Here is a 12,929-nt window from a genome sequence, read left to right on the forward strand (position 1 = left end):
ATGTATTTAACTCCACGTGTCCCATAGTTTCGAAGAACCGAGCGCTGCTGGGGCGAGAGCATTCTCCCGCCACTGAATGCAAAGTGAATCCCAGATGAACTAAGTGAAGTCGTAAATATCGAAATATAAAACTTGAGATGGCGGAAAACATTGATGAATCGGCGATGAGAAAATTTGTGCACAGAGTTTTCAGGAAAAGCGATGACATTGGGTGAGTTGTAGCTTTTGCATTTATGTCTATACTCGGCACGTTGATTTATTTTCAGTCAAACGGTTCCCTTGACGGCTTGTGTCAGAGAAGTGTTGTAAAAACATATGCAGCCTTTTTTGACATGAAGCAATTTTGGTGGAAAAATGTCAGCGCTTACAAAAGTATAAGCTTATATCAGTGAATTGCTTACTGTGCCTTCAAGTTTCAGCCTCAGCCGAATGAGCTGATCAGCTCCCCAATAAATAAAAACCACAGATGTAAAATATGTACAGTCCAAAATATGCAGTTTGTAGCAATGTGTCCGACTTCAAATCCATCATAATTCTCTATCCCAGAGCTCTTCAGCTAAGTTGCTCCAGCTCTTCTTTGAATGGGGCTAGAGGTGGGGTGACTTAAAAACACTGACCAACAGTTCTCAGACTACCCACTGACCCCCCCCCCCCACTATGCAGACCACCCTTATGGACTACCCTAAGTATATACAATCAACCAAATTTACTTTTGCAGGGGATTTAAATACATGAAACCTTCCTGCGCTAGAGGTTGCCAGTTTGCAGAGTTAGGATTTTGAGTTAGAATTTTGAGTTGGATTTCGATAAGGAATTCCGGAGTGATGGAGAATAAACCATATTTTTGATGTGGGGTAGGCCATGGGCTGAAGAAAAAGGAAAGCCCACAACCCAGGGTATTTCCTGTTGGTCACCCATCCAAGTACTAACCCTACCCAACATGGCTTAACTTCGGCGATTGAAGGAGAGCCAGTGCTTTCCTTGTGGCATCATTCGCAGATGCAACATAAGAGGGTTAAGAATCACACAAATCAGTTAATAAAGCTTAAGGTCGTGGGGGATGCCTACAGCATGAATAAATTCATGAAGGGAAATTTTGCTTGACCTGCATCTTTTAAAACGCTTATTTCTCAGCTGTTATGGGTGCGATTATGCTCAAATTTTACAGAGACACAAAGAAATGATGAAAGATTGTGAATGTCGTCTTTTATTTGGTAGATTGCATTTAACGCCGATGTTATAGCCTCGTGAGTGCAAAATTGGGAAAAACATGATTTTGTGGCAGAGTTTGCGGAACGAGTAGGAGACAGCACACTGTGATCTTGTCAAAAACTAATCAGTCAATACCTCTAGAGTGTCATAACAGAAGCGGAATTTTTAATTTAAAGTTTTCCAGCAAGTTACGGCGGTTTAAGTGTGCAAATTTGAATTTAATGTCTTCTACCTCTTTCTAAAAGCGCTCTTTTAAAATTCCGCTTCTGTTATGACACACTTCAGTATTCATAGTTTACCTATCTGCAGTGGCAAGTCATGAAGTTCTGTATCCGTGCTGTATTCTCTGCCACAAAATGGTCGGAAAAGTCCAAACTTTGAGATTTCCGAAGGTGTCCCGACCTAAATACGATCATTTTGCCAAGGAGAGATGTAATTATGGTAATTATATTCCACGCTTTTATGGTGAGAACAATGCGTTTTTAAACAGGACACGATTGTTTATGCTGAATATTTTTGTGATTACTCTGACTTGCAGAAATATTCAAATTTAGATGAAAATAAGCTCAAAGACTTCCTACAAACTATATAAACGTATATCGCTAAGTGTTGTTTTAAATTGGTTAAAATATCAAAGAAACAGGGATTTTTTACAAATCACGCGCACGCGCCCATATTTTTGTCCAGTCATAAATATCTCGTAAAGTTTTTGATGTCAGTCATTGTACTTCGTGCATACGCTTTAAATAAATGCATAATGATGAGCCTAAGGTGTCCCCCGCGACCTTAAGGTTAGACCAGTTTTAGCTAAAAAGTGCCGAAATGTTTAAAGATCCATTTAAACCAGGAATTTTAATTCTCTAGTTTCATGACTGTTGACCCTTTGTATTGTCTGGGCTGATTCCATAAGAAAAGCACTGGTTCTCATCTGATCACCAAAGTTAAATTATACAGCATCAAAACTTTTTACACATTTTTATTGCAGTATAAGAGTTCCTGTCTGCAATTTTAATAACGGTAGTTTGTATTGTACATGTAGCAGTTCTTAGTTAAATGACCACATTGAAATAGTGCATCTTTCTTTTCAGAAACCTGACAGTAAAATCAGTAAGGCAACAGTTCCTGGAGCAATTGGGATTAGAGAAACTTGACCCAGAGCAAAAGGAAGTTTTCAAAAACATTGTGCATGATATTTATACTTTGTATTCTAACAAGCACCAGGAACAAAATGGGCATCAAGGTAATTATAAATGCATTTAACATTTTGGCAGTGAGTTAAGTTAAGGTAAGGAAACTTTATTTAATCAGGGTGGCTCATTCAGCAACGAGGCTGGTATCCATTGGGGCCCTGGGACAATAAAATTATCCAGTTCGAAACACATCTAGGCCAGGCATACCAGTGTGTGTTAGCTCAGTTGGTAGGGAGCTAGTCTAAAGAACCCACGACACTACTCCAAAAAATAAGAGGACATAGCTTCCAGTTTTGTGGTCTTGCCTGTTCCTATTCTTTCATGGGTTGGGTGGGTGGGGTGAGATTATTGAATGGAGTAATAGCAGATGCCACAGGTGCCTTTACGAGCTGATGACCAATTTCATCACACTTATTTAATGTTAAATGTGAATGTAATGTTATTTGAAGTTTCCATCTTTAAACAAAGATTGAACCCTTCATTATTGTTTCCCTCACATGTGTGGCAGCACTGTCTGTAAATCTAAAGCCTTAAAATTCTTCGTTTTTCAAAAAAAAATCATCAATGTGCAAAAGGGAAAGACGTGGCTAAATCTCAGAGATTTGTCTCAAAATGTTTTTTTTACTCCAGTAAAGGCTGTATGCAAAATAACAGTCACATACAAGCAAAATCAGAAAAGATCAAAAAAGTCACATGAGATGGTTATGCCCAACCATTCTTATGTTACTAAACAACATTTAAAGTGTTCATTCTAATGGCCTACAAAGCTACGCTATTTTTAGTCAGCTTTTACTGTGTTGTTTTGTTTCCCAGGATCAAATGTGGAAGATTCTCAGACAACAACTGAAACTGATGATGTAAGTGACACAACTGTATCATCTTCATCTGTCAGTTCAAGAAGGAAGAAAAGAAAGCGTGAATTAAATAGTGACAATGACTCATGTGTGGGAGAAATATCTCATGACCTCAGTAATAAGTCTGAAAAGGAAGAACAAAAACTTGACAAAGAAGGAGTACAAAAGAAAAAGAATTTTATATCAAAGACAAAACCTTCACAGGAAATTCATGAAAAGGAGGAGCAAAATGATTCAAACAATGAAGAGGAAGAACAAAGGGAAAATGGTGCATCACCAAGATCACAGAAAATTAATGAAGATGAAGAGTCAGATGATCGTAACAGTGAGGAGGAATCACCAAGGAAAAATAATGTGGCCAAGAAAAAAACACCACAGAAAATTGATGAAGATACAGATTCTAGTGATTCTAACAGTGACGAGGGAGCCCCAAGGAAAAAGAATGCATCTAGGAAGAAAAGAAAATCACATGAAATAATTGATGAAGAATCTGGTGATTCTAACAGCGAAGAGGAAGCCCCCAAAAAACAGAATGCATCTAGAAACAAAAGAATATCACATGAGATTGATGATGAAGAATCTGGTGATTCTAACAGTGAAAAGGAAGCCCAAAGGAAAAAGAGTGCATCTAAGAAGAAACGATCCCATGAAATAAATGAACATGCATTATCTAGTGATTCTAACAGTGAAGATCAAATTAATGAAGAACAAGAACAGAGAGTTGGAAAGAGTAAACCCAACCATGACAACAGAGATGTTGATGAGGATGAAACCAAAAAAAAGAAACACAAAAAGAAGTCAAAGGTAAATGAAATACATGTACAATATGTGTTGCCTTTGCAATGACATCTGAAAATGGTTAGATGTTCTAGTCTTCTCAGATTTATAAGGATGATAAATTACAGGTAGGCCCTGTCTCCTGCATCTTAAGTGTCATGGTCAGCAAGGGACGTAAAAAATCCCACACACTTATCACAAAGAAAAGGGCACAAAGTTCCTGGTGTTGCAGTCTGGCCTTTGCCAGTAGTTCTCTGAAGGTTTGGGGTGGGAATGCCCAGAGGCATTATCTGATTAAGCCACTCTACAAATCCAAGGGTGAATTAACTATTCAGTTTAGTAGCTTCTACTTTTGGGGGAACTGCAGATTTTATATCTGACGTCATACACATTTCTTCACATAACCTTAAGAGTGTTGCCCGTAGAATTGATACTCTGCCAAGTTTCACTGGTCTCTAAAGAAATTGACCAAGATAGCTCCCTTTTCATTCTTGACAAAAAATTGAGTTGTGTAAATGACGTCATCACTTTCCCTAATTTGCCTCCGGACTTAGTACAGATATTTCAAAACAAAAAATGCCATTTTACATCTATTGTGGAATTCTCTTTGATTTGCTTAAAATTGAAAGGGGTGAAAATTTGATCATTTCATTCCTTTGCTCCATGAGGAGCCTAAGCGAATAAGTCAGAAGTTAATAACATTCAAGTTAAATGGGCTGTACTTCAGTCTGTTGTCTAATAATACAGAAGTTCATCAGATGTCAAGTGGCATGACTTTTGTTCTTGTCATATTTTGAAATCTTCTGTGAATTTATTAGAGTTTGGACCCACAGTCAAATTTTTATTTGCTTCATAGTTTTCACTTCAGTAATCTGATAAAAATAATTTGAAGCGTCCAATAACGGTTTAAAAAACTACATGTGTACCACTAAAATAAGCTATTACTAACTTGGAAAGTGCTGTAATTTTAAAAACCTCTCTCCCTTTTTATTTTAATTTTTATTTTGACTACGTTACAGGATAACAGCTCTGCCGAAAAAAAGAAGAAATCCTCTCCACCATCCGCAGACAGCATTAGATTGAAGAACTTAAAACGATTTGTCCGTACCTGTGGACTGCATAAGAACTATGTTAAACTATTTGCTGAGTGTGATTCCATGTCCCAGAAGGAGAAAACTTTAGAAAGAGTTCTGCGAAGAGATACTGGCTTTGAAGGTAACAAGTATCATGTAATAGCATAAGCCATAATTTGTTCAATAGAATGTTATTCCCAGCCTGTGAGGCTTTGGGCAATTTGTGGCAATTTTTGAAGTCTGGTTGAATTTTGTAATCTTTGAGAACTTATAGAAGTGACAAATTGATTGCTTGACTGACTGACTGACTGATGACTGACTGATACTGACTGACTGACTGACTATGACTGACTGACTGACTGACTGACTGACTGACTGATAAAATAATCTGGCAAATGACATAGCAAAGGAAATGTTTAATTCTAATATCACCTTTACAGCAACTATGGAGAATTTTTTAACAACCACTATGGGTCCCCACTAAATTGGAAAGGTGGATGTGTCAAGAGCTCCATCATGTTATCTCACTGTTTTTGCAGGGAGAATTACACTTGTTATGTGTAAGAAGTTTAAGCAGGCAAAAGAGGAAGCAGATGAAATAGCTGAGCTGGATTGCAGCAATATCATCACAGCAGGTGAGAAAACATGTTTTGGCTTGACTCATACTTGCCTTGACTATACACCGTGAGAGAGAGAGGCGCTATGAGAGTAAAGTATCTTGCCCAAAACTACAACACAATGATCCTGGCCAGGGCTCCAACCCAGGCCACTCAATCCAGGGCCCAGCATGCTAACCATTAGGCCATCACACCTCCCTTATCAGCTAAGGGGTGTGGTTAAAAGTTTTCATTTGTGCACATCTACATAACGTGGATGACTAGAACATTGAACTTGTTGCTAAATGTCAAAATTTATGTAATCTGTTTCTGTGTGGACATTATCTGACTGTAGCTGTATAATTTCCAGTTTTGTGTTCACTTTCTTGTTTACCTTCAGGGTCCTGTATCTCGTGTACGAGTTAAACACTGAAATATTGCTTGTCTAAGATATAAAAGGCTTTATTTACCATGTACATGTTTAAAACTTGAACCTGATTTACCGGTAACTGGTTTTCAATACATATGGAGGTTGATTAATACCTGTAAGGATCGTTCAATGTAACGTGATACTCATAAGGCGTTTAAGGTGTAATAAGACATCTTTTCAATACTTCAGATGATGGTCGGCGTCCAACAAGAAGAACACGTGGAGGGTCAGATAACCAGCCCACACCCTTCACCGTCTCAAACTTGGATGGCCCCAAACTGTTCAGCCGACTTAAAGGAGTGGTCGACAGTGATGGCAGCGATTCTGAGGAAGAACAACGAAGAGGAAAACGTGCGTTGAATGCTTCTCCTGAAAAGCGGGACATTAACGTAAACAGCAGAAAAAGACGAAGGCTTGACAGCAGTTCAGATGACGACGATGACTAGTGCATGCGCTAACTTTACTTTTTACAAAGACTTTTAATATGTAGCAATACTGATACGTTTGTGTACACTGCATGTACAGTTTTAGCAGAAAGTACAATTGTTATAAAGAGTTATTATACTTATTCCAGAAGTAAAAGCAGCAAAAAATCTTCAGTTTGTGATTTAACGTTGGATAGAATTAATAGTAATTTTAATTTCTTTTCGTCAGCTGTTTTTGTTGAGGAAACATGGCAGCCGTTTAGGATTCGACACTTTGAAACGTGATGATTTCGTAAGTAAACAAAGCAAAAATATAAGATAAATGTAATAAAACGCATCGAGTAAGCTCATCTCTTGTCTTTTCTGTTCTGCTTTGGTATTTGTTGTTGTTTGCCGTTTTGGGGTATTTTAACCTGAATTTCAGATGTCCACCGCTGGTCGCGCGCTTTGTAGAAAAAACGACGTCTTTTTCTCGGGAACGAATGACCAGAGGAAGACTTCTGAGATTCAAGCTAGGGGTATGTTTCGTCGCTATTGTTATTCCATTTAGGCTTGCGGTGGGATCCGTGTTCTCTTGTTTCCCCCAATAATTTCCCTCATGTTGCCTTGTCCCAAAAAACTCTAAAATATCAGAAACACAGCTTTTGCCGGTTTCCAGTCTTATTTTCCTTTTGTTCCTGAAACCGCTGGGGGAGCCTCAAAACATGAAGTTAAAGTTGAAAGTCCACGTAACAAGGCGTTCGTGAAGAAAATACCATTAAAAACCAATGGTAACAATGTAACGGAATCCAACGCTTTTAAGAACGAAGGTATGAATGTGTCGCAGAATTGCCTACCCTCTGAACACGAGTTACACCTTTATAGCAGAAGATGTTTGATAGTTAAGGTTTTTCAAAGATAAAGTTTTCCTTCTCTTAGAGAGTAAAAAAAATAAGCAATTAAATATTACAGTCAACTCCCGCCTTGCGGACACCTCGCTATTACGGACACCCCGTTATTAATGCAGGAGTTGAAGTCCAGGGGGATATTAAGAATAACTGAAAATAACTTCGCGTCAACGGACTTTCCGGCTCTATTGCGGACAACAAATTGTGGTCCCGAAGGTGTCCGTTATAGTGAGAGTTGACTGTAATTTCAAAAAATATTTCATACGCATTTTCGTATGCTGAGCTGTCTTGTACGTGAGCGAATCTCAGATATACTAGCTGGGGGCAACCCTGTGATGGAGTACTTTCCCATCCATTAGGGAGAAGAAATTCCCCTAGGCGCTTAATGCTACAGAACTGCGGGATAAGCTCCGGCGGTATGAGCCACCAATGGCTCGACGCAGACTTAGCTTTACTTCGTACGCTCAACGAAACTAACTGCACTTTGTCTTTTGTGAAATTATTGGCTACCAAGAAGTGTGGTCCTTTCATGTAACCTGTGAACAGTTTTTTTTGTGACGTTGAGCGAAAAAGCAAGCCGGCGAGCATCGACTGTGAAGAATGTGGATATTGCAAGATCTTCCTCCACATTCCCCCCAAAGGAGGGGCAAGGGGTTGACCTTCAGACTAACCGCGCGTCCTTTATAGGCGCGAGAAGAGAGAGTCCAGGATAACTTGCATGCGCATGCGCCAGTTTTTCCCCCAAGTTGTGGGAAAACCATATTTGGCAGCACCAAGGAGGCAAATACAACACCATGGGGCATCTATCTGACGTGAAAAAAAAAATCATATTTCATGATCGCATCAAAAAGAATGCTTTAGAAAAAGTAATATATATATTTTCAAAAACGAGCATATTTTGGAAAAAATTCTTGAACTGCTAATAGCATAATGGGAGTTTTACTAGCACAATCGATAAGGGCCTATTCGGTCAATATTCGGTGGGTCTTTCTCAATACGCCAGTGCACTCAATGCATTTCAATTTTAAATACTTCTAAAAAAACTAAAGCAACATTCTTCGTAGCTTAGCTTTATCTTCCAGGCTAAGGGATGGGTCTATGCCGTTCAGGCAAAGGCCTCGCAGGCTAGGCCTTGTACGGATGAGGACCTATGATTAGCACTTTTACATCGAAAATGTTCGGACTTAAAAAATTTGGACGATAAGATTCTGAAAAAAAGCTTTTCGACTATCATTATTTTTTCTTGCGTATTTTAGTTTCTGACTTGATACTTTGAGCCGAAAAGGGTAAATCAAACATAGCCACACCTGAGATATAGCTCCTTAGATTTCCACAAGACTGTTCAGTTTGAACAGAACCACAAGGCTAGAGCAAACTGCTTTAGAACAAACAAGAGGGACCTGAAAGGGTAAAATGGGAAATGGGATTTGGGCGACTGCGACTCGGAATCATTAATAGAACTGGGACTGGGATTTGAAAGAACGGGAAAACAACAGGCTGGGAAATGGGATCTGGGCAAAATTTGGGCTGCGAAATGGGATTTTATACTCCCCGTTTTAGGACCCTCAAACAAAGTAGAAGAGTTTTTGATCATGAAGGTTGCAACGAAACGAGGAAGCTCAGAGCCGGAAGAACCTGAACGAGTGAACACTGAAGACTACTTTGAAGATTATATTGTGTTTTTATTATCTTTGCTTGTTTGAAGTGCTTAGAATGGGACGTGCGGCCCAATAGGGTATGGTTTTCAGGCTTTTTTGTCTTGAACGGGGTATGTATTTCACTCTTAAACGGGGTATCTTCATGGACTAATGTCAAACAGGATAGGCTCAGAGGTGTAAATTTATACAAACTTAGCTACAAACCGAATTTTCACAAATTCTTCCGTATTGCTGACTTTATAATACGTTGATTTCGACATTGATACTTAGCTCAATTCTCGATTACAACAAAGCCAGGAATAAGGTGTTTGTCTATATCTCAGACAGGGTATCAAAAATTTGCATTCTCTCTTAACCCATTGACGCCTAAACCGGCCTAAACCAGCCGACAAGGATCCGGCCATTTTTCCCGCTTGTGACGTCATCACCTTTCACCCAGAAAGGCGACATCTACGCTCAAATTGTGAAGCAGACCAAGACCTTTCCAACGATACCTAAACCAGCGTGATTAGATTGATGGAGCTTGAAATATGCACCAAAACGCTTCAAAATTTTAGTGAAAAACTCATTGGAAAATTTCCCCTTTCCACCCTTTGCTTGCCCATGGTAAGTAGTTCTTGCCTCGTTTGCACTTTCGCGGAAATTCGTCTACTAAAAAGAAGCCTGGTAGAAGGCCAGACACTGCAGCAAAAAGAAAGGAAGAAGAGAAAAAGGAAAAGCGAAAAAAAAATGTAAAAAACGAAAAGCCTAAAGTGGTAGGATGTCCAAACTTTGATTTGTGCGCATCTTCTTCTTCTTAGTTCCTTGCCCCCTGGTGGGGGATAGGCACGAATTAAAAAGTTGTTAAAACGTGGTTCTGAAGAAAAACAAGCATGCATTTTGCGTTTCAAGGGCCGTTTTGAGTGATTTGGAGCTATTATAGCTTATAATAGACCTTAAAAGGTCAAAAACACCTTAAAAATGCGTTTTTTAGGGTCAGGGTTTAGGAGACCGGGCCACACCTCCGAGATTATGTCGAGTACCCCCTCTCCCCCCCCCCCCACCCCCCCTCCCGGGCGACGCATAAAGTTTCGTGAAGAAGTATCTGTGACAGTTCACGTGGTTTTATATGACGACGTTTCGGAAATTCTTTTGTTGTGAATCCTGGGTAAAAAACATGGCGGGAAAAGTCAAACCATCTTGTTACTTTTCAAATTTGACTGATTTGCAGCATTCATTTGGTTTGCGGCATGGCTAACTACACTCTGTTTTATGAAAATACTTGTTACTATGACTTGAAATGGTAAACTACAAGAAAAAGGTTGGAAAGAAGACGAAAACTGCCTCAAACTCGAGCAAGAAAGAGAAACGAGCAGGTATGTGTATGGTTCACCCTGCTCGCAGGGTGGATTCAAGATAAATGGAAGCAAAGAAAGTTCAATAAACCTTAAGTGACTTGTAGGTGCGTAGGAACGCTCAATCCAACTCAGACTTTCAAATGTTTATCGAGATCTTCTCGAATTTGCGGAGATCAGAAGAGCTGATCCGTCCATTGTATTTAGCTGCGTTCAGTACATGCACGACCCAGCAAGACGTAATTATCTTCAACAATCAGGTTCCAGAGTTTTAAAGGCAAGGTATTAATAACCAATTGCAACGGGTCAGATGATAAGGGGCTCAAAAAATCGTTGGAGGTTTTCCATTTATGTTTTTTCGTTATGTATCAGTCAATTCCAAGCGAGATCATCCCGCCGGGCAAACCATCATCTCATTATGACGATCTCAATGATCGCAAATGCTTAGTGTACATAGCCTTTTTATATATACATTTTTTTATTCATGTAATTACACCACAATGGCTATTGATTTATGCGTCATCACACAAAGTGCGAGGCAGCAAGATGTGTAATCCATTCCAGTTAGACTAAATAGCACTTTGGTTAGCCTTAATGGCACTCTGGTAAATGGTTAGCCTACAGTTAGTTAAGCTAGCTTGGGGTTAGCCTTTTTATTTGGAGTAGGGATTTCTGCATCGCATGCCTCCATGCCTCATCTCGCTTGCCTCGCTGCATTGCCTTGCACACCTCTCAGCCTCGGACATTTGTAAGACTCACTTAGATTAAAAGATGTCAATCCTTATGGTGAAAGAACCACCACTAGAGTTATTACTGTCAGTACCATCCACTTACCGTAAATGATCTAATAAACGCCAGGGCGTCTATTAAATTTAAGAGGTTCTAGGAGGGGCGTTAAATAGATATGAGGCGTTTATTTCACTTAAACTGTAGCAACGTCAACAAAACAAATAAGACGCGTAGGTTGCTTGTGGAGTAAGATAGAAAACAAAGTTTGTGCGTTGGAGACTTATCTAATCTGCGCTAATGCAAAGCCTGGAGATGTCGTTCATAGTTCAATATCGATGTTTTATCATCATATGGGGGTTAACCTTGTTGACATTGCTGGCCTCAGATTCGATGTCCGATTCAAGCAAGAAACTACCGTCGCCTGCATCTAAGCGTGAACACGAGCCGCCGAAACATGATCTAATTGGGTATCAAACATGGCATGTTTCGTCATGAAACATTGAAGTTTAGCAGACCGTAACGGCAACTTTCACGCTCAAAATGCTCACCATAAACACTGAGAACAGGCGAAACTTTGCACCAGAAGGGATTCAAGTGAACCTGCAAATGCATATCGACACAGATCAGGATCAATTTGTCGAAGGAAGACTTGATATCCAATCTTTCCACCATTTCGACTGTTTCGAAACCGGAATTGTTTTGAAGTTTCGGCGCGAAAGTTGCCGTTACGGTCTGCGAAACTTCAAACGTTTGATGACCAATCATGCCACGTTTGATACCCAATTAGATCATGTTTCGGCGGCACGTGTTCACGCTTAGATGCAAGCGACGTTATAAGTAAATTGTGTGATTTCACTTTATGACTTGAAACATTGCCTTGGTTTTTGAGGCGATTCTTGGAGGGGGCGTCTAATAGACACAAAGCGTTTATAAGAGGGGGGCATCTAATACAAACTTAACACCTTACAGGGGACGTTTATTAGATACAAGGCGTTTATTTGAGATGTAGAGTGGGCGTTTATAAGATCATTTACGGTAGTAGGTTTGAATCTCAGAAAGGTTAATCTTTGTTAATTATAAGACTTCCCATCCTTGTTATTTATAATTATTATGCAATTAGACTAAGTTTGACAGCTACATGTACATCAAACTTCCAATATTTTCAAGTCAAGCTTTTCTTTCTCATTGCATTTGTTTCTAGTCTCCAGTACTCCACCCAGTACAGTCTCTGATCATGACAGAATTCCTGTAGTTACCAGTCTCCCTCCTTCTGTGGATGGCCACCTAAGGTGCTTCCTACGAGTATCAGTACCAACAATTAATTGGACAATCCACAGGTATCCTGCAGATGTCCAAGTACGACTCAAATGGTGGGGAGAGGATGGTGATGGGGTACTATTCAGGTATATTGGTAATTATTTTCTTGTTCTAGAGGGTGCTTCTCATTACTGATATATTTAATCCTTTAAAATTTGACTTCCACAAGGTTGAACTTGTTTCACATTTATTTGCCCCTGGCTGGTTTTGGTATGAAGTATTTGTTTGTTGCATTCAATGTAGGCCCTTAGACGACAAAGCAGATGATCAGACAAGAGATTTTCCAAAATTGACTTGTGTACGATATGCTGTGTGCAGTGGCCCAAGACAGTTTAATGCTTATTTAAAAGGTGAGTACAAACCATGTAGTGTGCTATACTGTGGTGACTATAGTGCTCAGGTGGTACACTCTTTTTTTTGTATTAGAATTTATTTTGTAAGAATATC

General features: G+C 39.4%; 2 protein-coding genes across 2 annotated transcripts in view; both read left to right on the forward strand.

The window, feature by feature from the left end:
- Positions 1–63: 63 nt before the first annotated feature.
- LOC144653172 (uncharacterized) lies at positions 64–6,923 on the forward strand. The gene is made up of 6 exons (XM_078513112.1): positions 64–211; positions 2,301–2,452; positions 3,216–4,060; positions 5,053–5,248; positions 5,646–5,741; positions 6,322–6,923. Exons 1-6 carry the CDS (start codon positions 138–140, stop codon positions 6,576–6,578), a joined length of 1,620 nt encoding a protein of 539 aa, XP_078369238.1. The 5' UTR covers positions 64–137; the 3' UTR covers positions 6,579–6,923.
- Positions 6,924–10,235: 3,312 nt separating this feature from the next.
- LOC144655041 (C2 domain-containing protein 3-like) overlaps positions 10,236–12,929 on the forward strand; it is a 68,204-nt gene continuing 65,510 nt past the window's right edge. The window contains exons 1-3 of the mRNA XM_078515261.1: positions 10,236–10,457; positions 12,367–12,568; positions 12,726–12,832. Of these exons, the coding sequence (XP_078371387.1) occupies positions 10,382–10,457; positions 12,367–12,568; positions 12,726–12,832 (385 nt within the window). The 5' untranslated portion in view covers positions 10,236–10,381. The remainder of the gene's footprint in view (positions 10,458–12,366; positions 12,569–12,725; positions 12,833–12,929) is intronic.

This window comes from Oculina patagonica, chromosome 5 (assembly GCF_052425735.1).
Source record: "Oculina patagonica isolate OP01 chromosome 5, crgOcupat, whole genome shotgun sequence".
NCBI lineage: Eukaryota > Metazoa > Cnidaria > Anthozoa > Scleractinia > Oculinidae > Oculina > Oculina patagonica.